Consider the following 25,751-nt stretch of genomic DNA (forward strand, 5'->3'; position numbering starts at 1 on the left):
GTGCCAGTTTTACTTTTTCCACCCCAATTTGGATGCCTTTTCTTTCTTTGATTGCTATGGCTAGCACTTCTGGTACCATGTTGAACAAAAGTGATGATCGCGGGCATCCTTGTTTTGTTTCTGATCTTAGTGGAAACACTCAGTTTTTCACGATTGAGTGTGGTGTTAGCTGTGGGTTTTTCATGTATGGCCTTCTTATGTTGAGGTATGTTCTCTCTAAACCCACTTTGTTGAGAGTTTTTATCACGAACAGATGTTGAATGTTGTCAAATGCTTTTTCTGCACCTGTTGAGGTGGTTCTATAATGAGGGGTGGGGTCGTTTTGATCGGGATGCCTGGATGGGAATTCTGCTTCGGTAAGTTAATGTCCTTTGTGTGGTCTTGGGTAATTTCCTTACCCTCTGTGTGTCTCAGTTTATTCATCTCTAAAAAATATAATTAATGATAGTGACCTGCCTCATAGAGTTGCTAGGAAGATTACATTAATTACTGTCTATAAATAATGTCTGGAACATAGGAAATCCTGAGGAAATTTTGGCCATTATTATTGTTCTTGCTGAAATGTGACTCTATTCCATGATCCTGGGTGGAATAATGAGATAAGCAATATTTTAAGAAAAACATTTGTAATGGGTATTTCCATTGTCCAACATATCATTGTAATCAAGATTAAGATAATATTACCTCCTAAGAATGTTAAAAAAAAGGCCACGGTACAGTATCAGAAACTCCTACAGAACACTGATATGTTTCGGCTTTCTGTAATATCATATCACTGTAAATAATGAAATTCTTTAGATTTAGCTCTCTGTGTTAACTTGTCGTTAACAATTTTAATCTTTAACTTCTTTCGATCGTATATATTTTTCCCTTAGCCGGGAAGGATTCCCCAGATCCAGATAACATGTCCCTGAAACTCGTACTGCCTGTTGTCTGGCTATTTTTGCTGAAGTCTTTGAGGATCGATAGTATCTGGCATCAGCGTGGATCGTTCAGCCTTTATGATTGTTAGATGAGTGTGAGTTTCACGCCACATATTTGCCTATGCTTTGAGATGCAGTCTCAATTAAAACGGATATGAAGACGCTGGTGTGGATCCCTGGAGAAGGGAGTGTTACTGCTTGATTCTGAAAGCTTAGGTTTAGCTCTGTCTCTTCAATTTGTTCCTGTTCCCTCTTCTTCAGTTATCCCAGCCCGGACTTGTTCAAACCCTCCATTTCTCCGGAATTTGTATACTATAATTGTCTCCACGGTTCCCCTGTCACCAGCTTACCTCCTTCTAGTCCATTGCATCCTATCGCCAGAGTAATCTTTCTAAAGATTGCTTACCTGATGATCTTACTCTCCTCAGTAAAACCTTCCTATGTGTTCTCACATCACACACACACATACACACACACACGCACCCACAGTCCTTGAAAGGTCCCTTGTCTTTACTCACTGCTTTCATCCGCTCCTTTAGCTGACCCTGAACTACAGCCACCTCATGGCACTGGTTTTCTTTCACCACGGCTTTCATGCCCTCTCCCTCTGCTTCTAGCTCTGTCTCCTCATGTCTTGTCTTCCTGTTGAATGTGTTTTACTTCTGCAGTCATCTAGGCTCGTGGATCCATTTCCAGGAAACACACGCTTGCAGTAAAAACAGAAACATAAAACACATAAAAGAAACAAGCAACCATGAGGGAGAATCAGAAGAAATAAGAAACTGCCCAATCAGATAAAAATAAATGTAGATATGGAAGTCAATTTAGAACGACTGTTGTGGGGGCGCCTGGGTGGCGCAGTCGGTTAAGCGTCCGACTTCAGCCGGGTCACGATCTCGCGGTCCGTGAGCTCGAGCCCCGCGTCAGGCTCTGGGCTGATGGCTCGGAGCCTGGAGCCTGTTTCCGATTCTGTGTCTCCCTCTCTCTCTGCCCCTCCCCCATTCATGCTCTGTCTCTCACTGTCCCAAAAATAAATAAACGTTGAAAAAAAAAAATTTAAAAAAAAGAACGACTGTTGTGTATGTGTAAAGAAATAAAAGATGGGAAGAATGGAAAGAATAAGATGAATAGCAGAAGTGTAAAAGAACGGGGTCGAGAAGTTAAAAATGGATACCCTGGGATAAAGAATTCAGTGACTGTTGACATGGCAGATTAGACACAGGTGGAGAGAGACTCAGCAAATTAGAAGACAGATGTGGAATAAATAACGAGAATGCGCCACAGGGAGACTGAGAGGCAGGAAGTACGAAAGCCAGACCAAGGGGCAGGGTGAAGAGCGTGACAAGATCTCTGTGTCTGATAGAAGTTCTAGAAGGAGGAAATGTGGGAAGAAGAAACACTGAAGAGGTAATGTATAGAAATTTCCCAGAATAGGGATGCCTGGGTGGCTCAGTTGGTTGAGCATCTGACTTTGGCTCAGGTCATGATCTCATGGTTTGTGAGTTCAAGCACCATGTTGGAGTTTGCACTGATAACACGGAGCCTGCTTTGGATTCTCTGTCTCCCTCTCGCTCTGTCCCTTCCCTGCTTGTGCACTCTCTCTCTCTCTCTTTCTCTGTCTCTCAAAAATAAACATTAAAAAAATTAAAAAAAAAAAGAAATTGCCCAGAATTGCAAAGTCACCAATCTTTTAGATTCAGGTAGTCTCTCAGAATTCCTGGGTGGGTCAGTCAGTTGAGCATCCTACTCTTGGTTTTGACTCGGGTCATGATCTCACGGTTCGTGGGTTCAGCCCCGTGTTGGGCTCTGTGCTCGTTGCTCACAGCACAGAGCCCGCTTGGGATTCTCTCTCCCCTTCTCTTTTCACTTCTCCCCTGCTTGTGCTCTCCCTCCCTCCCCCTCCCTCTGTCTCAAAATAAATGAATAAAACTTAAAAAAAGAGATGTTGATGGATAAGTTTAGCAAGAAAGGAAATGATTACAGAGGGCAGTTATGAGAGGTGAGAATCTAGTAGTTGGTGTGCAAATCTGATCACACATTTGAGCAGTAATAAAGCTGTATGTATGGCATTGGTGTGGAATGAAAGTTGGTGGAATGCAAAGAGAGGAGACAAGGTAGATTGATGTGAGGAACTGAAAAGAAACATGGAAAGGGGTGATCAGACAGCGTGCTGTGCTCCTTGCGTTGTTTTGTGGAAGGAATTAAAATCTGTTTAATTGTAGACTTGGTTAAATTGTCAACCAGAATGCAGTGTAAAATTTTAAGGAGGCCCATGAGAAGAATAGTAATGGAGAGTATACATTCCAAACCAATGTAATAAAAAAAAAAATAGAATAAGTCCAGGGGGAAATTTCAATCTATTCACTAGAAAGCAAGAAGAGAGGGGAAGAAAGAAAAGCTTTGGATACAATAGACAAATTAAGTGCATAAAGTAAAATATACCAAAGTGATAAGGACATAGAGATTTGAGGGACGCCTGGGTGGCTCGGTCAGTTAAGCATCTGACTTCAGCTCAGCTCATGATCTTGTGGTTTTTGAGTTTGAGCCCCATGTGGGGGCTCTGTGTTTACGGCTCGGAGCCTGGAGCCTGCTTCGGATTCTGTGTCTCCCTCCCTCTCTGCCCCTCCCCTGCTCATGTGCATACGTGCACACACTCTCTGTCTCTCTCTCTGTCTCTCAAAAATAAATAAACATTAAAAGAAAATTAAGAGATTTGAATAAAGTAATTCCAGTTTTTATTTTGATGGGCTTATATTACATCGGACAGTATTATTCACAGTTTCAACCACATATAAAATATTTACTTTTTTATTTGACCAAAAAGCCAATTTCAACCGATTTCAAGGTGTTGTTAACATAAAAGTAAACAAAAATTTCCTAAAATGGAAAAGAAATAATGCATCTCGATTACAGAAGCCCGTGTGGTGCCGAGTTAGATAAATGGAGGACAACAGTGGAAATTGTCAAATGAAAATAGCGGAAGTGGAAAAACAGGGAAACACGGTCCCAGGTTTGGCCACCGAGGAGAATGACGTGAACTGATTTGCTCTAAGGGAATGACAGTTTGCTTGCTGTGGAGCAGTACTCAGGAACCAGAGGAAGGGCAGAGAGAAATATAAGCTAGGAGGGAAAATAACTTTTATGCTAGAAATTTGCGGTCGAACTGTTACGTAAAACGCCGTAAGACATGAGTGGGGAGCATGACAAGGGAGAGTAAACTCTTACTAATCTTCTTTGGGAAATAAGTAAAATTTAGCCCTGGATGTTGTTCAAAAAGTAAGTATTGCGTTAAAATAAAGGATAATCAGTGGAAAATGAATTAAATGTGATATTGCGCATGCTGTTCAACGTCACGGAGCCGACGTGCCTCTTTAGGAAAAAGTCGTGTTTTCTGCTTCATGTTTTGCTACGATCGTATGTTTTTATTCATTCGTCTCTTATCTGATATCGAGAGTATTCTTCATTAAACAAAGGAAATGTGTTTATGTTGAGAATGGGTGAGTGGGGTCATTTAAGTATGTGGAGGGTTTCATCTAATCTCTTTTCCTTTTCTTTTCAAAGTTTAGTTATTTAATTTGAGAGAGAGAGAGAGAGAGAGAGAGAGAGTCAGGGGAGGGGCAGAGAGGGAGAGAGAATCCCAAGCAGGCCCTGAGCTGTCAGCACAGAGCCCGAGGCAGAGCTCGAACTCACGAACCATGAGATCGTGACCTGAGCCGAAGTTGGACGCTTAACCGGCTGAGCCCCCCAGGCGCCCCTAATCTCCTTTCCTTATGCACTGCTGGCAGAGTTTCAGTGACAGTTGTAAAAATGACAGTTGGTAGCACTGGTGGGTCTGGGTGGCACAATTTAATTCATGCTCGTCACACCTTACCAGGATACTGGTTTCAGCGATTATTATTGGTGATAAGTTACTGGGACATTTTTCTATGGGTGATTGAAGTCTTGAGCTATGTCTCATCTTTTAGAAGAGAACAAAATATTAGACTTTATCATGCATTTTGCTGTTAAAATCTGGCGTTCCCTGAGGGTTAGCAGATTTGTGTCTTGTATAAACTAATTTTAGGTTGTGTGGTTTTATATAATGCTTTACATGGTGCAGAGAGAAGAGTCAGGTTTATAAAAGAAAAGGCAGTGTCTATACATGGTATAATTCAGCGCATGCTGTGAATTTTAAATTTCTGCTTGCTCCTGAATTAAAACATTTCCCCTCCTTTTTGACACGAGTGCTATATATGTATCAGCACAGCCTGGAAGGTTAGTAGAAAAACCCACCCTCTTTGGGTACATTTTTTAAAGAAATGTTTAGTTGCACCCTGTGAAAATAACACCAAGTAGATATATTATGTTTATAAGTGTATCTAATGAGATATCTGAGAATGTAGTGCTTTATTCGGTAGTAATCTCAGTTTAATGGGTATGTACGTGCACTCAACACACCCGCGCATGCGTGCTCCCTAAAAATGATTGGATTTTCCACTCGTGTAACAGCAGTGGCCTCTAGTTTTGAATAAACATGAACAATTAAAGCAAATGATTGTTTTATGGAAATTTTTTTGGCAGAGACCCAAGTTTCCAGCGAACTGTTACTATTTACATTTAAATAATTTCTGGGTAAACATTACATTAAACAGCAATGCTGTAATATACTAGAACCTCGGTAGATTTAAACCACAAAATATTTAACAGTGAGTGAATTGTATTAAAACTTTAAGTATCGTCTGAATTCCATACCGCATCTAATTCCATAATATCAAAACCTTTCTTTCTCCCCCCGCCCATATATTTTGTATACATTCTTGGAACTCTGCAAAGAAATTACTGTCCTGTGCTCCCTGCCCCCCGCCCCCCCAACAAAATGGGAGAAACGGTATTTTGTGGAGGAATGATGTACAAACACCCATCCTTGGGATGCATTGACTGTACTTCCTGTGTCACCTGCAAACCCCTTTTGAACAACTGTCCTTTGCTAAGTCTCTGAGGGGAAAGAAGAAGGGAGGAGGAAGCTGAGGAAGGAGCAGAGGACGGAGGGAGGGAGGATGGGTAGAAAAGGCAAGTGTATCCAAATTACAAAACAAAGCTTGTGACCAGACTTTTACCTGAGGTCAAACCAGCGTTTTGAACTTTCCAGTTGGTTATTTCAAACACAAAATACATACTTGTTTATTTAACGTTTGTTTATTTTCAGAGACAGAGAGACAGAACACGAGCAGGGAAGGGGCAGAAAGAGAGGGAGACGCAGAGTCCCAAGCAGGCTCCAGGCTCTGAGCTGTCAGCACAGAACCTGATGCGGGGCTCGAACTCACGAACCGTGACCTGAGCCGAAGTCGGTCGCCACCCGGGCGTCCCAGGAAATACGTATTTCTTTACAATGGCGTGTATTCTGTTTCTCATTCTTATAAAGCAGTGAGTCTTAAGCTTGGGAATATGTTAGTTATTTTGTTTGTATTGTTTTAAATCCTTTGCAGTGAAAATGCCCAAACACCAAATATTCTTTCCAAGATAGTATAAAAAGTTCTCATGTAACCTAAGTCTTGCCCTAAAAATCCAACTATTTGTTACAATATTTATGGATCAAATATGATAGCACGTTTTTAGGATTTTTGGTTACATTTTGTTAAGTTTTTAAGAAACTCATGCAAAAGTTTTCAATTGTTTTACAATCATGTAGTCTCAGGGAATTAAATAATTTTGAGGGCGCCTGGGTGGCGCAGTCAGTTGAGTGTCTGACTTCGGCTCAGGTCATGATCTCACGGTTTATGAGTTCGAGCCCCGCGTCGGGCTCTGCGCTGACAGCTCGGAGCCTGGAGCCTGCTTCGGATTCTGTGTCTCCCTCCTTGGTCTCCCTCTCTCTCTGCTCCTCTTCTGCTCGTGCTCTGTCTCTCAAAAATAAATGTTAAAAAATTTAAAAAACTTGTGCTTCCAATGTTCAGTGGAGAAAATTGAGAAACTTTACAAAGTTTGCCTAGCGTTTCAAAAGAAATCACTCTTCACTCAAGAAATGTTTATTAGGCATTTGCTCTAGGAAGCAGTTCCTCTAGAAGCAGTGTTTATAGAATGAAGCTGTGTGATCTTGTGACAATTACAATGCTTTGGTAATTCACGGGAGCAGTGCGCAAACAAATATTAAGAATATTGAGAATCAAGGCACCCTGGATTGCCCTGTGACCATTTTAACAAGGTGAGGATAGTTTGTGGGGGTCAGACTCTGCCCTTGACCCGGCTGTTTCAGATTGACGTGCGAGCAGTTGGTTCTCTAGCTAATGAGCTGTGGGCAAGCTAAAATCTTTTCAACCTAAACATTTAGGGCAAAATCAATGCCCACACGAGCCTACAGCTTTGTTTCTCACGTGCGTCTTTCCGGGCAGTAGCTCGATAGGGTTTCAGACTTTTGAGACGGTGTCTTCTGTGCGGCCCGCTCGCCCATCCTGGTTCAAATGCTACCCGCCAAACAGAACACGGATGCCGGGGCCGTTCACGGGCAAACAGGTGGCCACGTGGAGACGCCGTCCCTGCAAGGGAGGCTTTCTTGCACAGCAGAGATGGTGTGAGTTTCCTCCTCTGAAGAGCAGGGGAGGATTTGTGTCTGCCTTGAGGACACAAATACCATCGGTTGTATCTGAAATACCCTGCTTTGGTGGGGCTCAAAACTCACTACATCAGAGTTTCCCGGGGTGGGGCGTGGGGAATGCCCGGTTTTTTAATTTTTTATTTTTGTTATTGTATTTTATTTATTTACTTACTTATTTTTAAATATTTATTTTTGAGAGAGAGACACACACACACACGCAAAGCACGAACGGGGAAGGGGCAGAGAGAGAGAAGGAGACACAGAATCCCGAGCAGGCTCCAGGCTCCGAGCTGTCAGCACGGAGCCCAACACGGGGCTCGAACTCGTGAACCTCGAGATCGTGACCTGAGCCAAAGTTGGACGCTTAAGCGACTGAGCCACCCAGGTGGCCCAATGTTTTATTTTTATTTTTTAAGTTTATTTATTTATTTTTGGAGAGAGAGAAAGCAGGGGTGAGGGTGGGACAGAGGGAGAAGGGAGAGAGAATTCCAAGCAGGGTCCACGCTGTTGGTGCAGAGCCCGATGTGGAGCTCGAACTCGTGAACCATGAGACCATGACATCAGGAGTTGGATGCTCAACCGGTTGAGCCCCCCACATGCCCCTGAGAATGCCAATTTTTAAAATGTCCCGGGTGCTTTTCACTGGTGTTCTAGTTTGGTGACTTGCTCACTGATGTGTAAGGGATTAGTGGGTCCTGCCTGGGGTCTGGGAGAAGCCCCAGCAAGCACCACGTGGGACCCCTGCCACCTTGTAGCCAGAGCACCTCTGTGTCTCTGGGGGTCCTGTCGGGGAGCCATGTAATTTCACATATGAAGACAGGTCTTGTGGGCATCAGTGTACGAGAGACTAATTGCTCTGCCCGTTCCCCCCCCCCCGCCCCCGCAAAATCATATGATCTTGACCCATCAAGAGATGTCACTTTCTTCTAATTCAGGGATGTTCTTTCCATTCCGGAATTTCTTCCTGAAAGATACCTGGGTGTGGCGAGTTACTGACTCTCACTGACACGCCGTGTCTAAGCAGGAGCTAGAATGTCTCCTGCAACGAATCCTTCCTGCGCTATCTCCACAGGCTGGTGGGGACCCCTGTCCCCTCCTCGTGTTTGCCTGCGTCCCTCTGTGACACGCCTGTCCCACACCCTGCGCGGAAACGCATGCCCTGTCTCTCAGGACGAATTTGGCTGCCTCAGTGTTGCCAGCTCAGTATGCGTCGGAGAGGAACCAGGGCTTAGATGCGGAGACTCAAGAAAGTTTTTCTCGGGACGCCTGGGTGGCTCGGTGGGTTAAGTGTCCGGCTTCAGTTCAGGTCCTGATCTCGTGGTTCGGGAGTTCGAGCCCCGCATCGGGCTCTGTGCTGACAGCTCGGAGCCTGCAACCTGCCTTGTATTCTGTGTCTCCCTCTCTCTCTGCCCCTCCCCTGCTTACGCTTTCTCTCTCTCTGTCTCTCTCAAAAATAAATAAAGATTAAAAACATTTTTTTAAATAAGAAAGTGTTTCTCCAACTCGTGGCTGATTTAATTCAGCACACATTGACCACGTGGCAGGCACGGTGCTGGAAGCTGAGGAAATAAAGACAAATACCGGTTCTCTACAAAACCTGCTGACCCCGTACGAGAACGGGGTGATTCATGAAAATGGCACCAGGTGTCACTTTTAGAACCACAGTTGTCATTGGTGCCTTTTGCCGAATGTCAGTTTTCAGGGGCCTTGGTGGGTAATAATTGGGACTGTTAAAATTTTGCCTTTCAAACGGGTCCAAATTCTCGGCTCCTTTAGGGCGCGGAAGCAGGGAAATCGGGGAGGAAACTGAAAAGTTCTCTCTCCAGAGCTGTGATTCCGCTGAGGTTCGGAACTCACGCAGCGGTGCGTGCTTTTAAAGCCAGGAAGGAATAGACTTGATCCTTTCGGTTGCCGGGCCAAGTGCCAGAGCTGAATTTCACAAAGGGCCTTCTTGACAGAGAGCTGGAACAAAATCAGCGTTAAGGATGAAGCGTTTATGTCCCTCTTCAGGGAACTTATTTGAATCACAGCCTTGATTCTTAAGTGAATTCTCAGCTGTTGATACAAAGAAAGCCTTCGTTGTCTAATGGACACTAGTTTTTAGAGCAGTTTTCTGTTCACAGCAAAATTAAGCAGAAGGTACAGAGATTTCCCGTATCTCCCCCTTGCCCCCTGCACATGCACAGCCTCCCTCGTTATCGACAGCCGCTATCAGAGGGGTTCATTTATTCAAACTGATGCTCTGGGGTTGGTATATCATTACCACCTAAAGTTCACCCAAGTTCGGGTTCACTCTTGGTGTGTATTCTGTAGCATTTGCCAAATGTGTAATGTCACATACCCCTCATCGCTGTGTCACACAAAATCCGGTGACCACTTCCTGAACACTGACAACTGCTGACCTCTTTCCCGTCTCCATAATTTTGCTTCCTCCAAAATGTCGTCGAGTTGAAGTCAACCTGGATGTAGCCTCTTCACACTGGCTTCTTTCACTTAGAAATAGGCACTTAAGGTTCCTCCATGTTTTTTTCATGGCTTGACAGCTCATTTCTCTTTATTGCTGAAAATACTCCATTACCTGGTTGTGGCACCCAGAGGTTTTTTGTTTTATCCATTCACCTACTGAAGGATATTGCGTTTGCTTCCAAGTGTTGGCAATCAGCGAATCAAGCCGCTATAAGTCACGTGTGCGTGTTTTTGTGCGGACATTAAGTTTTCAACTCCTTTGGGCACATACCAAGGAGTACACTTGTTGGGATGCATGGCGGGAGTGTATTTAGTTTTGTAAGAACGTGCCAAATTGTCCTTCCAAGAAGACTGTGCCATTTTGCATTCCCACCGGCAGTGGATGAGAGTTCCTCTTGGTCTACGCCCTCGCCAGCATTTTCTGTTGGCAGTGTTCCAGGTGTTGGCCGTTCTGATGGGTGCGTGTTGGTATCTCATTGTTTTAATTTCCATTTTCCCTGATGACATATCGTGTTGAGTCTCTTGTTATATGTTTATCTGACATCTGCGTATCTTCTTTGTGGAGGTGCCTGGAAGTCGTTGGACCATCTTTGAGATGGAGTTTTTTTGTTTTTGTTTTTTTTTTAGTTGTTGAGTTTAAGAGTTTTTTTTATATTTTGGACAACAGTTCTTTGTCAGATGTATCTTTTTCAAATACCACCTCATGCCGGTCAGAGTGGCTTACATGAACAAATCAGGAGACTGTAGATGCTGGAACGGGTGTGGAGAAACGGGAACCCCCTTGCACCGTTGGTGGGAATGCAAACTGGTGCAGCCGCTCTGGAAAACAGTGTGGAGGTCCCTCATAAAATTAAAAATAGATCTACCCTATGACCCAGCAATAGCACTGCTAGGAATTGACCCAAGGGATACGGGAGGGCTGATGCATAGGGGCACTTGTACCCCAATGTTTAGAGCAGCGCTTTCAACAATAGCCAAATTATGGAAAGAGCCTAAATGTCCATCAATTGACGAATGGAAAAAGAAGATGTGGTTTATATAGAGAATGGAATACTACTTGGCAATGAGAAAGAATGAAATCTGGCCATTTGTGGCAACGTGGATAGAACTGGAGGGTATTATGCTGAGTGAAATAAGCCAGGCAGAGAAAGACAGATACCATATTTTTTCACTCATGTGTGGATCCTGAAACTTAACAGAAGACCATGGGGGAGCGGAAGGGGGAAAAAAGTTACAGAGAGGGAAGGAGGCAAACCCTAAGAGACTCTTAAATACTGAGAACAAACTGAGGGTTGGTGGGGGGTGGGGGAGAGGGGAAAGTGGGTGATGGGCATTGAGGAGGGCAGCTGTTGGGATGAGCACTGGGTGTTGTATGGAAACCAGTTTGACCATAAATTATATTTAATATAAAAAAATAAAGTGCTAATCTAATTCTTTCAAAAAAAAAAAAAAAAAGAAAAGACTGTCTTTTCTCCATTGTGTTGCCTTTTTCTCCTTTGAAAGATAAGGCGGCTGTATTGTGTGGGTCTGCTTCTGGGCTCTGTTCTGTTCCACTGATCTGTTTGTCAAGTTCTTTTGCCAATAACGCATCATCTTGATCGCCGTGGCTTTGTAGTAAGTCTTGAAGCCGAGTGGTGTCAGTCCTCCAACTTTAACCTTGTGTTGGCTATTCTGGGTTGTTTTTTCTCTCCACGTAAACTTTAGAATCGCTTTGTTGACAGCCACAAAGTAACTCGCGGGGATTTTGATTGAGACTGCCTTGGTTGATAGACCAAATTGGAAGAACTGACATCCTAACAGTATTGAGTCTTCCTATTCTGGAGTATGGAATATCTCTCCATTTATTTAGTCTTTTTTTGATTTTATGCATCCGTGTTTATAGTTCTTCTCATATACATCTTGTACATATTTTGTTAGATTTATGCCCAAGTATTCCATAATTTTGGGCGGGCGTTAATGTAAATGGTGTGTTTTTATTTTAAATTCAACTTATTCATTAATGGTATATAGAAAACTATTTGATTTTTCTGTGTTAACTTTATATCCTCTTGGCTTATTAGTTTCAGGGTTGTTGTTTTTTTTGTCAATTCTTTGGAATTTTCTACATAGATGATCATGTCATTTGTGAACAACGACAGATTTCTTTCTTCCCAATCTGTATCCCTTTTATTTCCTCTTCTTGTTTCATTGCATCAATTAAGACTTCCGGTAGGATTTTGAAAAAGAATGGGACGTCCTTGTCTCGTTACTGATCTTAGTGGGAAAGTTTTAAGTTTGTCACCGTCAAGTATGATTTCACAGTAGGTTTTTTGTAGATATCCTTTTTCAAGTTGAGGAAGTTCCCCTCTGTTCCTAGTTTAAGAGTTTTTACTATGAATAGGTGTTGGATTTTGTCAAATACTTTTTTTGTGCATCTGTTTAAATGACTGATTTTTCTTGTTTAGCTTGTTGATGTGGTGGGTTAGATTAATTGCTTTTTGAATGTTGTTGAATCAGTCTTGTATACCTGGGATAAATTCCACCTGTTCATGGTATATAATTCTCTTTATACATTGTTGGATTCAGTTTGCTAATGTTTTGTTGAGGATTTTGCATCTATATTTATGAGAGATATTGGTCTATAGGTTTCTTTTCTTGTAAAATCAATGATTGGCTTCGGTACCATGGTAATTCAGTTGTCATAAAATGAATTAGAAAGTATTCCCTCTGCTTCTGTCTTCTGGAAGAATTTGTAGAGAATTGATAAAATTTCTTCCTTAAATGTTTGGTAGAATTTACCACTGAAGCCATTTAGACCTGGTACTTTCTGCTTTGGAAGGTTATTAATTATAGATTCAAATTCTCTGATAGATATAGGCCCATACAGATTGTCTTTCTTCTTGTGTGAATTTGGCAGATTATATCTTTTTTTTTTTTTTCCAGCATTTATTTATTTTTGGGACAGAGAGAGACAGAGCATGAACGGGGGAGGGGCAGAGAGAGAGGGAGACACAGAATCGGAAACAGGCTCCAGGCTCTGAGCCGTCAGCCCAGAGCCTGACGCAGGGCTCGAACTCACGGACTGCGAGATCGTGACCTGGCTGAAGTCGGACGCTTAACCAACTGCGCCACCCAGGCACCCCGGCAGGTTATATCTTGTAAGGCGTCCATATCATCTAGATTATCTTTTTGTTTTGTTTTGTTTTGTTTTTATTAATATATGAAATTTATTATCAAATTTATTTCCATACAACACCCAGTGCTCATCCCAAAAGACACACTCTTCAATACCCATCACCTCCCCTCCCCTCCCTCCCACCCCCCATGAACCCTCACATATCATCTAGATTATCAAATTTGTGGGCAAAGAGTTGTCTGTATTACTTCTTTTTTTTTTGTTTTTTTAATTTTTTTTAACATTTATTTATTTTTGAGACAGAGAGACAGAGAATGAACAGGGGAGGGGCAGAGAGAGAGGAACATACAGAATCTGAAACAGGCTCCAGGCTCTGAGCGGTCAGCACAGAGCCCGATGCGGGGCTCGAACTCACAGACCATGAGATCATGACCTGAGCCGAAGTCGGACGCTTAACCGACCAAGCCACCCAGGTGCCCCCGTATTACTTCTTTATTAGCCATTTAATGTCCATGGGATCTGTAGTGATGTTCTGTCTTTCATTTCTGATACTGATAATTTTTGTCTTCTCTCTTTCTCTTTTTTAAGCCAGCTTGGCTAGAATCTTTTACTGATCTTTTCAGAGAGCCAACTTTTGGTTTTGTTGATTTTCTCCACTGATTTCCTATTTTTAATTTTATTGATTTGTGTTCTAACAAGAAGACTTTTTCAAAGGTGATTTTGTGTATTTGAGTTACAGATTTTCTGGAAGTTTAAAGTCAGATCAGTAGGCAGGAAACTTCTTTTTAAAAAAAATTTTTTTTAACATTTATTCATTTTTGAGAAACAGAGCGTGCGTGGGGGAGGGGCAGAGAGAGAGGGAGACACAGAATTGGAAGCAGGTTCCAGGCTCTGAACTGTCAGCTCAGAGCCCGACGTGGGGCTCGAACTCCCAACGCATGAGATCATGCATGACCTGAGCCGAAGTCGGAAGCTTAACCAACTGAGCCCACCTTGGCGCCCCTGGAAGCTCCTTTTATTAGCAAATATCTGCCCAGCTACCTCTTACCTACCATTTGGATTTCAGAATTTGGAATATACTATTTTGTAATTTAAAATTTTCTCAAAAACATGTAAGGCATTTTACAAATGCTTTGATCTAAAAGAGGAAACACTACCAGTATGAATTCAGTCAGCTAGAGGGAACATGAGGTATAATTTAATCGTAAGAACAATGATTATTTCACATTCATACCTAATAATAGGTGCAGTTAATGGATATTAATTTGCTATATCGCATCACTAAAATTAATGACAAGTTGTTTTTGTAGTGTTACTATTTGATTTACAATAAACAGCGAATCCTTCGGTGCTGAGGAGTAATTTCATAGGCAACATCTGGATCTCGATGTATTCATTCAACAGCTGTGATTCAATACAGTGAACATAAGCCAAATCTTTGAGATAATTCATGACATACGTTATGATAAGAGAGGAAGCCTAGAAGTAAAAACAAAAGTGTTTCACTTTGGACTGTACTAATGGACAGGTGTGCAATTATTAAATAAAGTAGCCAGGAACTTGGAATAATGTGCCCTTTCTGACTTTGTTCTCCCAGAGATACAACTATATTCTATTATTGGAATGTGTAACTTATTGGAGCAGACGAGAAATCTGAAATCACCTCTGCTTTTCTCCACCTGAATTTCTAACAGGCTGGGCCATGAGGGTCATGCAGGTAACCAGCACAGACTGGTGCAATTGTCCAAGCTCATGGAATGCCCAGTTGCTATTGCCAAGTAGAGACCCACATGGGGTAGTTGCAGGTCTGAGCACACAGCAGCACACATTTTCAGGGGCAAGTGAGGGTAGGGGTGGGTGAGATGGGGTGGAGAATTATTCAGGGGTCACTAGAGCATCCTGTATGCCACGCTTACAAACTTGGAATGTCCTACAGATTCTGGGGGGTCATTACCTCCTGTCCACGGTGTATGTCTCTGAAGGTTGGAAACGGGCCCATGCCCCAGAACATTTGTTCAGTACTGTGGTCCAAAGTAGTGAAGACATGGATTGGGAATCTGCATGGATTGGGAATCTGTAAGCATATACCTCGGGAAGGGCAGGAAGGTGGCCCTAGATGTTCACCAAGTTCTCAGAGGCCTCGATGGGCCACCAGGAATGGTGGATATTGGAGTGACAGACCGGCTCCAGGTCTTAGTCCTCTTGACAGAGAGAGATTCCCAGGTATCACCAGGCTCTACTGAGTCCAAATGTTCTTGCTGGTCCAGTGGCCAAGGGGCGTGGCATTGTGTGCATCTGGGCCTTGATTCAAGCTGCGCACTTGGGAAGGGCAAGTAGGGCCAGAAGTCCAGCTCCAGGGGACTTTGTGACTCGCTCTCTTGTCCATTCCAGGGACTAGAGTCCGTTATGATATGTTCAAGTCCGAAAAACAAGCAGCCAGCAAACATGAATTTTCTGTGTTGAGGAATTGTTAATCTTGTCCGAAAGGTAATGCATCTGGGCGCCTGGGGGGCTCAGTCGGTTAATCATCCAACTTTGGCTCCAGGTCACGATCTCAAGGCTTGTGAGTTCGAGCCCTGTGTCGGGCTCTGTGCTGACAGCTCAGAGCCTGGAGCCTGCTTGGGATTCTGTGTCTCCCTCTCTCTCTGCCCCTCCCCCACTCTTCACACTCAGATTGGCTATGTTCCCCAGTTGCGGGAAGTTCCAGATTTCTAAGATTTCATCTGGAAAAAAAAAAAGATATGAGTTTGAAAAACGGAAGCTGAAATAATTGTTTTATAATTTCAGTCTAAGGCTGTTCTGTTGGTGAGACAAACAATAGGCTTTTGATTAAAATGGCATTGTAATAGGGACAACTACTGAGACCAGGTTTGAGCATTCCATAAATATGAATTTGTTATATCAGAATGCACACAAGGATGTCCCTAGCACTCTGATCTGAGTCATACATAAATCATGAACAATTGTGGTGTGTTTATTTTTTTTCCTCTAAAACACATGACAATGGATCATCGCCTTTCTGTTAGAATCCTTAAGCTTCTCTGAGAACGTAACCTTGAGTACATTTGGACCACTGACGGATGAATGCATTTCAAAATTAAGATTATTGCATAGAATCCTCCTTATGACTATGAGTGGTTATTATGAAGGGAAATAAAATTACTTTAGCTTCTTTAACTGTAATATTCTCTGTCTATTTTCATATGTTAATTCTCATAAGCTCATTATTTGTACTCAAGTTGCTTCTCCCCCTAAGTGATAAGTAGTGATTCTTTAAAGTTGTTTTGCCATTTCACTTGTTAAAAGCCATAATTTGTGAATAATTCTTGTAGCTTTGAAACATTTCAGGGATCTTCTGTTTTTTTGGACAGAAATAGTATTCATCAGATTATTCATAAGAATGATATTCATTTAGTGGGTTTCGAATATCTTTTCATGACGCCAGAAAAAGAAAATGAAATTGGGTCTTGACACTTTTTTGCTCCAGGAATCTTAGTAGAAAATAGAGACATTTCAGATTGAAAACAGCAGTTACTGGAGGTTTGGAATTACTCCTGAGGCTTTACCTTGCGTGGATGTGATTCAGTGAGAAACACACCGAATGCTTGGAAAACACTGTCCAAATCCACAGCCGCTCCTCTCCAGGTGCCTCATAGGATGTGACCACCTTGTTTTAGACCACACATATTCCCAAGATTTACTCTGTTGGAGTAAATTGGAACACCGTCTTTAGAAGCCTCTGAGTTAGACTAAATAAAGACAGTTTTAAAATAAATTTTATAAATTGTTATTCCAAAGGAAGGATTACATCACAAAAGCTATTACTTTTTTTTTTTGTTTTTTTAAAGACCAAGCTTCTTATGTCTTCTTTGAGGAACGAATAAAAAAATGACCATATGGTTTGGAACTTTGAACATTGCCTTCCACATATACACGAAAGTGTCCTTCTAGAATATTTTGAAGGAACTTACGAAGCGTTGACTTGTTTTATGATAGTTAGAATAATAAAAGCTAATACTTTTAATGCTCATAGCAGTCTTCTTAGTGTGTGACTCCCCATTGACAGTTAAGTGACTCCTTGCTGTACTGCTGGGAGAGTTGACTCCCCATGGTATAATTATGCGCTATCTGCACAGTTATTCCCATTGAACTGATGAGAAAACTGAGGCTTAGGAAAGGGTGAGTGCCACCGGAAGAGTAGGCAGCCTGGCCAATGCCAGCCCCACCCAAGTCTGGCTCCAAAATCTATGCTAAGTTCTCATTAGGTTTCCAGCTTAAGGGGAGACTGTAAATAGTGAGATGACAGTGGTGTGAGTGGAGGGGGCTGACGGGGTAGCATCAGGAAAGACTCTCGAAGGAATCTGTGTGGCGGCCAAGGCTGGGAAAAGAGCAGGCTTCCCAAGACGGACGTTAGTGGAAATAATCCTGTCTTGCTCTCAACCTTCAAGGTAGTGGCGAGGCCCCCGGGACCTCTTTAAGTACAGGCAGAATAATGCGGGCCTGGTCTGCTCAACGTGCTGGCATCCCCTGAGAAAGTTCTAGGCTAACACTCAAGTTAGCACTGTTGACTGTGAACTGTAGACAACGCCCCTCCTCTTGAATTTTCTGAAATATTAATGATGCCCCGGTAATAACTCAACAGCTTTGTGCTTCCAGTGTGCACACCCATATGTGTGTGTGTGTGTGTGTGTGTGTGTGTGTGTGTGTGTGTGTGTGTATGATTGGGAAGAAAGCTAATTATAGTGAAATGCTGATATCAATAAATTAGAAATTATAATATAATAAGTCTCCTTAGTTATTAGCACATTAAATAACAAAATCCGGTGGTGAGTTGAATACTGCTATTTTGAAGTAATGAGAATCATAAATAATATTTCTAGATAGCCGTGACAACAATGACTGCCATAAAAGTGTCTGTAACTTAGGATGGTAACAAATTTGTGGGCACTACTGAAAACATTGTGATTTGCCTGTCTTCACGATTAAAGAAAATGCTGAATTTTAGCTAGAGGTTAATGAAAATGAAGGTGTCGTTTTTGTTTTTTGTTTTCTATTTGTCTTTATAGGCTTCTTAAATGCTATTTGTATTCCATGTTATGAACCAGGTCAGGCAGGGTTCCTTGATTCAGTGTGTCTGAAAAGCCCTCTTAGGCTTTTCATTGGACTTCTCATGAATCTTTACATCAACCTGGGGACGACTGATTCTTTAAAAATACTGTCTTCCTGTTGGCGACGACTGGAGTCTGTATGTTATGTAATGTCTTTCAATACAGTTGTTATAATAATCCCCATAAATGTTTTTCAGTTTTGGAAGATTCATTCTTAGATACTTTATGTGTTTTGTTATTATTTGATATTCTGGTTAATTTATTTTCTAACCCTAGATTGAGTTTAAAATGAAATCGGGCTATTAAGCTAGTCAGTTACTTTTGGATTTTCTACCTGCACAATCATATCATCTGGAAGTGATGACAGTTCCTTTTTTTGTTTTTTCCCAATTCTGTGCTTTTAATTTTTAAATGTTCTCTTATGTACTGATAGGCCTTTCAGAGAAGCATTCAACAGAAGTGGTGATGCCTATTAAATTCTTCTTTTTGATTTTAAAGGAAATTCTTCTAATAGTTCCCCATTGAGGGGCAGTGGGCTGGAGCCAACTTTTAGCAGCTAGCAAGAGCCAATCACTAACTTCTCATGAATTTTAAGTCAGCTGTCAAAATACAGCCGTCATTAAAGATGAAATGATAGGAAGTTACAATTAAGTAAATCATGGTAAAAACAAAGGTAAATTTTCCAAACACACAGCTTAATTACTTAATTTCATGGCCTTTTTCTATTTATTTATCTGTGCGCTGGATGTTGTTTCTGTATCTTGTATTTGCGTATGGTGGAAATACTATCTAATGACGTGACATGTGTGAACCTCTTTCCAATTCCATGATTGATGATGTCACGTTGACAGCTTCGAAGTGGCCACCATGGGAATCGTTACCCCACGGAAAATGGCCAAGGTTCCCAATCAGGGCTTTTATTTGCTTTAAGAGACCGTGGTTGTACATTTACTAACACGTTTCTGCTTAAGACTGATGTTTGTTTGCTGCAGGTTCTCGCATTTTCTTAGCCTGTCAACTAAAAAGAAAAGAAAGAAGGAAGGACAGGAGCAAGGGTGGGAGGGAAGAAGAGAGGGAAGGAGAGAAGAAGACAGAACAGCCTCGAGCAGTGGGTTAACCTGAACTTGGTATTTTCCGCACAGATAGCTGTGATGCCCCGCTGGCATCCACCTTGCCTCGAGCGTCCTTCAGCAGCTCCTCGGAGCTGTCCAGCAGCCACGGCCCTGGGTTTGCAAGTCTTAATCGCAGAGATGGTGAGTCTGATGCCGTCTTGTTGCTAATCCATCATGATTCTGCCTCAGAATAATTATTCTTCGTTAATATTCATTCTTGCGGTTCGAAAAGTAATTGTATCGCAGTTTAATGAAAATGAGGAAGCAGGTTCAACATGTTATCATTTTGCTAGCTCCCTCCTTCTTTAGTATTAATCTCTTTTGTTTGTTTTGACACCTCCCTTCCCTGTTGGTTGCCAGCAAATGACCGTAAATGAGGTTCAAGTCAGAAGGGAATCATTGGAGGCTCTAGACTATTTCCTATCTTATCATCCCTTTTTAGTTTTAGAACACTCTGGATGGGTGACTAGTCAAGTATGCTTCTCATGAGTAACTAAAACGAGTGAATGAGCCAATGTCACAGGCACTGGGGAACACTTAACAAGCCACTGCCTGGCATCCGTGTCATGTGAAGCTGCCATGGGATGGTGACGGGGAAATGGTTCCGTCCCAGGACGTGGCCTGGCAGGTACCTGGGTGACAGCTCCTGTTGAAAACAGATTCCCTTCCTATCGGTGGGAAGGGAGCTAATGGCTTTCTTTTGTGGAGATGCATTCATTCACTCTTGCTTCCTGAGTGTCACTGATTAAATTACTTTTTATCTTTTGCACAAATACTAGTTCAGTGGATTAAATAAGTTAATAAGCACACTTAAAAATCAAATATTTTACTACCTTTTCAAGGGATAGATTAGGGGCACCTGGCTAGCTCAGTCAGAAGAGTGTGTGACTCTTGATCTTGGGGTCATGAGTTTGAGCTCCCATGTTGGGTGTAGAGATTACCTAAAAGTAAAGGGATAGATGCATTTTTTGGTGAGATTAATTCAGAAAGTAAAATTTTATTTTATTTAAAAAAAATATTTTTTAAACGTTTATTTTTGAGACAGAGAGAGACAGAGCATGGATGGGGGAGGGTCAGAGAGAGAGGGAGACACAGAATATGAAACAGGCTCCAGGCTCTGAGCCGTCAGCACAGAGCCCAATGTGGGGCTCGAACTCACAGACCGTGAGATCATGACCTGAGCTGAAGCCGGACGTTTAACCGACTGAGCCACCCAGGCGCCCCAGAAAGCAAAATTTTAAATTAACCGTGTCCCTTATAAATGTAAAGTCTGCAGATATTACTAAGGAACTGAGAATTTTTTTCCCTTCCTTTGGTATTTCTAAGATCATAGTTTAAGTATAGCTTGAATTTTATTATGTCCTTAAAAATCAAGTGTGGGAACCCAGTAAGTGGCCAAATAGACTGGAAGGGCGGAGTAAGGACACAATGAAGACTTTTGGTGAGTTTAGGGTGGGAGAGCATGCCCGCTGTTGACCTGACGACCACCTTCATGGCCGTTTACTACGAAGAAGCATTTCCGACCAGATATTTACTCCTCCAGATAATTACAGAGCATCATTCATGATAATTTTTAGCATTCCAGTAAAAATGTCTTCTCATTTGAAGCTAGGTTCCAATGAATAATTAAATGATCAGAGGCACCTGGGTGGCGCAGTTGGTTAAGTGTCCAACCCTTGATGTCGGCTCAGGTCATGATCTCACTGTTAGTGAGTCTGAGCCCCGAGTCAGGTCCTGTGCTGACGGCATGGTGCCTGCTTGACATTTTCTCTTCCCCTCTCTGCCCTTCCCCTTCTTGGGCTCGCACATGTCCCCTCTCTCTCTCTCTCTCTCAAAATAAATAAATAAACGTTAAAAAAATAAATGATCAAATTTACTATTTTTGGTCTGGTGGTTACTCTAATAGCCAGCTCAACATCTAAACTTTCCAGTGGTTGCCCAAAGACTGTCAAAACTAAATAAGCACCATATTTAATTAGTTTAAAGAATCCCAACGGGCCTGTGTATTGTGTTTCTGATTTGCAGGGACAGAATATCTTTATGATTCAGGCCTCTTGTGCTGTCAGTATGGTGACACTGGGAAGTTTATAAACATTAGAAGGGAAAATCGTGATGTTTGAGATGAATTTATTTCTACTACATTTAATTAAGAAATTAATAACAGCATATGATAAGCAGCCTTTATAAAATGGTAAGTATAAAGCTTATTTATTATGTTCAGACCACTCTCTTTGCAAATTTAATTTTTTTAAGAGAGTGGCAATCAACTGACGAGGTTGTTGCTACTCTAATTGTACACAATGCACATTTCACTGACTGTTCCTTCATTTTACCATCTGATTTCATACGCATTCCTAAAATGAGACTAAGATACACAGTTTATCAATCAATATTCCTTCGGAAGGATTATCTGTATATATTTTCTGTTAAAAGCCAGCATCCCAGATTCTTTCCTGCCATTTCCTTTGCCTTTGTAAATGCTGGAGAACGTGTTGGTTCACTTCAGTTTAGGGTATTATGATGCAAAATGTGAATTGTATAAAATGTGGATGATTGTAATGATGATGATGATTCTTCATACATAATAGTTTTAGCTTTTTTGAAACTTCTGTGCATGATCTGCTGACGAAGATCGTGTTAGTCTACCTGATTGTATGACTAGTTTCCTTGGTCTGTGTTGTGGGACTTGGAGGTTTTAAAGAAGGTGGTCTTTTTTACCTTCCTAGTTTCTCATTTTGCATAGAAGTCATTGAGCTTTTACGACTTTGTATGAAAAATTAGAAATATCTGAAATATCATGGCCTCTTCCGGGAATTTTATATATAGCTGATCACTGCATAGAGTAGTAAGAATATATATCTGCAAGTCAAAGGGGAGAGCGGGGTTCAAGGGGTTCAGAAAGCCATGACTCCTGACTCCTACGTAACCACATGTTTTTCAGCGTTTTCTTGTGAGTTCTCTAATGGAAGTGCCAGTCATTGTGGAGATAATGCTGAGTTAGTATCATCTCTCAACCTAAGACTAAGTGCTTCTGTAATTTATTTTTGAAATCTCTATTCGGGTTCCTTTAAAGTTCCCATTATGATGTCCGGAGTTGGGTTCCCGATGATACATTGCACAAAATACCCACACTGATGCAATGCACGCTACTGTTTTATACAAAGGAACATAAATTGCCGAAAAGTTAGCATCCCCATGTGCCTGAATGTGTAATTTTTCAAAACTGATAGATTTTAAGAAGTAAATCATAGACACATACATTTATTCATGTACCTGCTCCAGAAAATTGATGCCATTAGATAAAAGTGTAAAGTCCTTGAAAATTGGGTTTGATCGTTCATATTGGCTGATTTTGTTTCCATCAATATTAAATTGAATATTTCCTAAAATTACAAGTTATCTAATATTTCTTATGCAAAATCAAGATCGCAGGAATCTGGCTGTATAATATAAATAAGAACATGCTTGACTTCATATCTGTCTTCTCAAAAATCTCCTAAAGACTCTTTGTACTCCCAAGTTCATGCAGACAAAAGTTAATTAACAAAAACAGCCCCTCCCCGCCAACTATGTTCTAGTAAGCCATGCTGGACTTGTACTCTGCATTTTGCTTGTGAAATAGCCTTCTGTGTTTTTCCAATTATTGTTACTCCGGGTGACCCTTCCTCCAGCTGGCTGCAGAGGCTGTTTTCCAGCTCTGGACACCATGTTCTTTTCAGTCATGTGATCTGTAAGTGCAGGCGTGATGGTGAGATGCGTAGTCTTGCTGGAAGCTATTTGAAATTGACTAGGAAGAAACATGCACACGCGCTGTCCTCCCTGTGTGTTCCCCTCAAATGCTTGCATGAACACTCACTTTGAGACAGACAAGCTGCTCTGTTCCTCACCCGGATGCTGAACATCATGGGTTTTAATGCAGCAAGTCACGTCATTGGTGACAATGCAGTGAGAGTGCTTTAAACTTAACTTTATTGGGGCACCTGGTCAGTTAAGCGCCCAACTCTTGATTTCAGCTCAGGTCATGATCTCACACTTTGTGAGATCGAGCCCCGTGTCAGGCTTCATGCTGACAATGTGGTGTGGGACCTGCCTGGGACTCTGTCTCTCCCTCCCTCTCTCTCTGCCCCTCCCCCACTTGTTCTCTTTTTCTCTCTCTCAAAATAAATAAGCATTAAAAAAAATAAACTTAGGGGAACCTGGGTAGCTCCATCGGTTAAGTGTCCGACTTCGGCTCAGGTCATGATCTCGCAGTCTGTGAATTCGAGCCCCGTGTCAGGGTCTGTGCTGACAGCTCGGAGCCTGGAGCCTGCTTCCGATTCCGTGTCTCCCTCTCTCTGTGCCCTTCCCCTGTTTGCACTCTCTCTCTCTCTCTCTCAAAAATAAGTAAACATTAAAAAATAAAAAAAATAAACAACTTTCTCAAAAATGGCATTTCAGGATACCACGTTAATTGTTGCACACAGAAAATAAATGGGGGAAAACTGAACTGACTAGGTGTTTTCTTTTCTCTTTGAATTTTCCATCTTTCCCATATGGAGACATTGAGCCCATAAAATGCAGACTGCATTACTGGGCAGAGTCAGGAAAGATTTTTGGTCTAATGATGCCAATACAATTCATGGCTGAGCATTTCAGAAACTGTTCTCAGATTTACAATATTTATTTCTTGGTAATGAAGTTGAGTGACAAGTACAAGTTTATACTGTAGGTTTTAGCAAGATAAAGAAAACTGACTACATTAGGGAAAGTGCTTAGATACACTTTCTTATAACATGGGGACTCCAATTACGTGAACTCTGCAATATTCTACACGGGGCATGATGTAAAAGTCATTGGTTTTTAACAAAGACATGTTTTTAAAAATTGAAAGAGTAATAAGTAAAGTGAAAATGTGTCAACTCCCGACATGCATCAAAATATTACCTCAAAAATGTTTGATGCAAATCTCATAATAGTAAACTTTTCTGTCATGTTTTTTTTTTTCATTAAATTGCAGTTCCTGTATATTCCTATCTTTTGTTCACAGGCCAGGAGGCTGATGGAACTGGCCGGTATTCCCAGATGAGAGACTGAGCAATTGCAGTGAAGGGTCTTGGACACCAGATTCTGAGTTCTGTTTATCTGTCCTGCTTAAAAGTTTTTAGACCTAGTAGGACTAATACACATTCTCTTTTTAATTTTTTTTAAAGTTTGTTTATTTATTTATTTATTTAGTTAGTTAGTTAGTTAGTTAGTTACTGGGAGAGTACGAGCAGGGGAGGGGCAGAGAGGGACGGAGAGAGAGACAGAGCACAAGCTGGGGAGGGGCAGAGAGAAAGGGAGACACAAAACCCAAAGCAGGCTCCAGGCTCTGAGCTGTCAGTACAGAGCCTGACGTGGGGCTCCAACCCATGAACTGTGAGATCACGATCTGAGCCAAAGTCGATGCTTAACTGACTGAGCCACCCAAGCATCCCATGCGCATTCTCTTTTTAAACCACAATTTATTTTCTTTCCCTTCCCTTCCCTTCCCTTCCCTTCCCTTCCCTTCCCTTCCCTTCCCTTCCCTTCCCTTCCCTTCCCTTCTCTTTCTTTCCCCTCCCTCCCTTCCTCCTTCCTTCCTCCTCTCCTCTCCTCCCCTCCCCTCCCCTCCTCTCTTCTCCTCTCCTTCCCAAAATAACTTTGCAGATGCACTGTGGATACTGAGTGCAATGGGCAGGCCAAACATAAGAGCATTGATGCAAAATATGCCCATGAGCGCTGTCTGTGTGGCCGTGCAGCTTTATTAAATCACAGCTTGTCTAAAATGCAAGATGGCAGCACGTGGGAAGAGAAGCCCGAACAGCAGGGTGTGTGCTGACTTTACTGTAGAGTTGTCACACGGACCACACACGGAGCCGCTCTGATCCTCCCGGAGCCCTCCTCAAGCTCCAGAGTCCCCAGGTTCCTGCCATGGAGTCTATGGTACTTGATGAGACAAACCAGAACAAACCCAGCGTTTTCCAGTGTCGCCAGTGACCTTCAGGGAGGTGGGGTTGTTGGTCCTTTTCTCTCCCAAGCAGCCCAAAATTATAGAATTACCCTAGGAGGAGGGAGTCCTCTCTCTCTTCCAGATTCAGTGGCCTCTGATGGGTGGGTGAGTGTCTCCTGGAGATGCTCAGATTTCTGAGCATTTTTTCCTGCTCTTTTCAAGACCACCTTTGGGTGAGGACGGGCTCATGCCCTCCTGGAGCTGGATGGTGGGAGGGACTCCCTCTGCTGTCCGCTGAGGGTGGGTTGTTGGCTCTTAACCCTGCGGGTTAGTTGGCATCCTCTCCCAAAGCCCGTGGTGGTTATACCTCATGGCGCTTTCTTGGCAAGGCCGCACTCCCTGGGTCCTCTGTCCCTTGAGGAATATACGTCCCATGTCACTTCCGGGCTCCCTGAGATCTGACCGTGAGTCTCACCTGGTTTCCGGCCTGAGCCCTCCATTACACGTTT

At 42.3% G+C, this 25,751-nt stretch overlaps 1 protein-coding gene across 1 annotated transcript in view; it reads left to right on the forward strand.

Annotated features, from left to right (window-relative positions):
* Positions 1 to 25,751, forward strand: part of LOC115499820 (contactin-associated protein-like 3) — a 196,462-nt gene that overhangs the window by 13,655 nt on the left and 157,056 nt on the right. The window contains exon 2 of the mRNA XM_030294015.1: positions 19,323 to 19,433. Coding sequence (XP_030149875.1) covers positions 19,323 to 19,433 — 111 coding nt within the window. The remainder of the gene's footprint in view (positions 1 to 19,322; positions 19,434 to 25,751) is intronic.

This window comes from Lynx canadensis, chromosome D4, assembly GCF_007474595.2.
Source record: "Lynx canadensis isolate LIC74 chromosome D4, mLynCan4.pri.v2, whole genome shotgun sequence".
In the NCBI taxonomy this organism is placed as follows: domain Eukaryota; kingdom Metazoa; phylum Chordata; class Mammalia; order Carnivora; family Felidae; genus Lynx; species Lynx canadensis.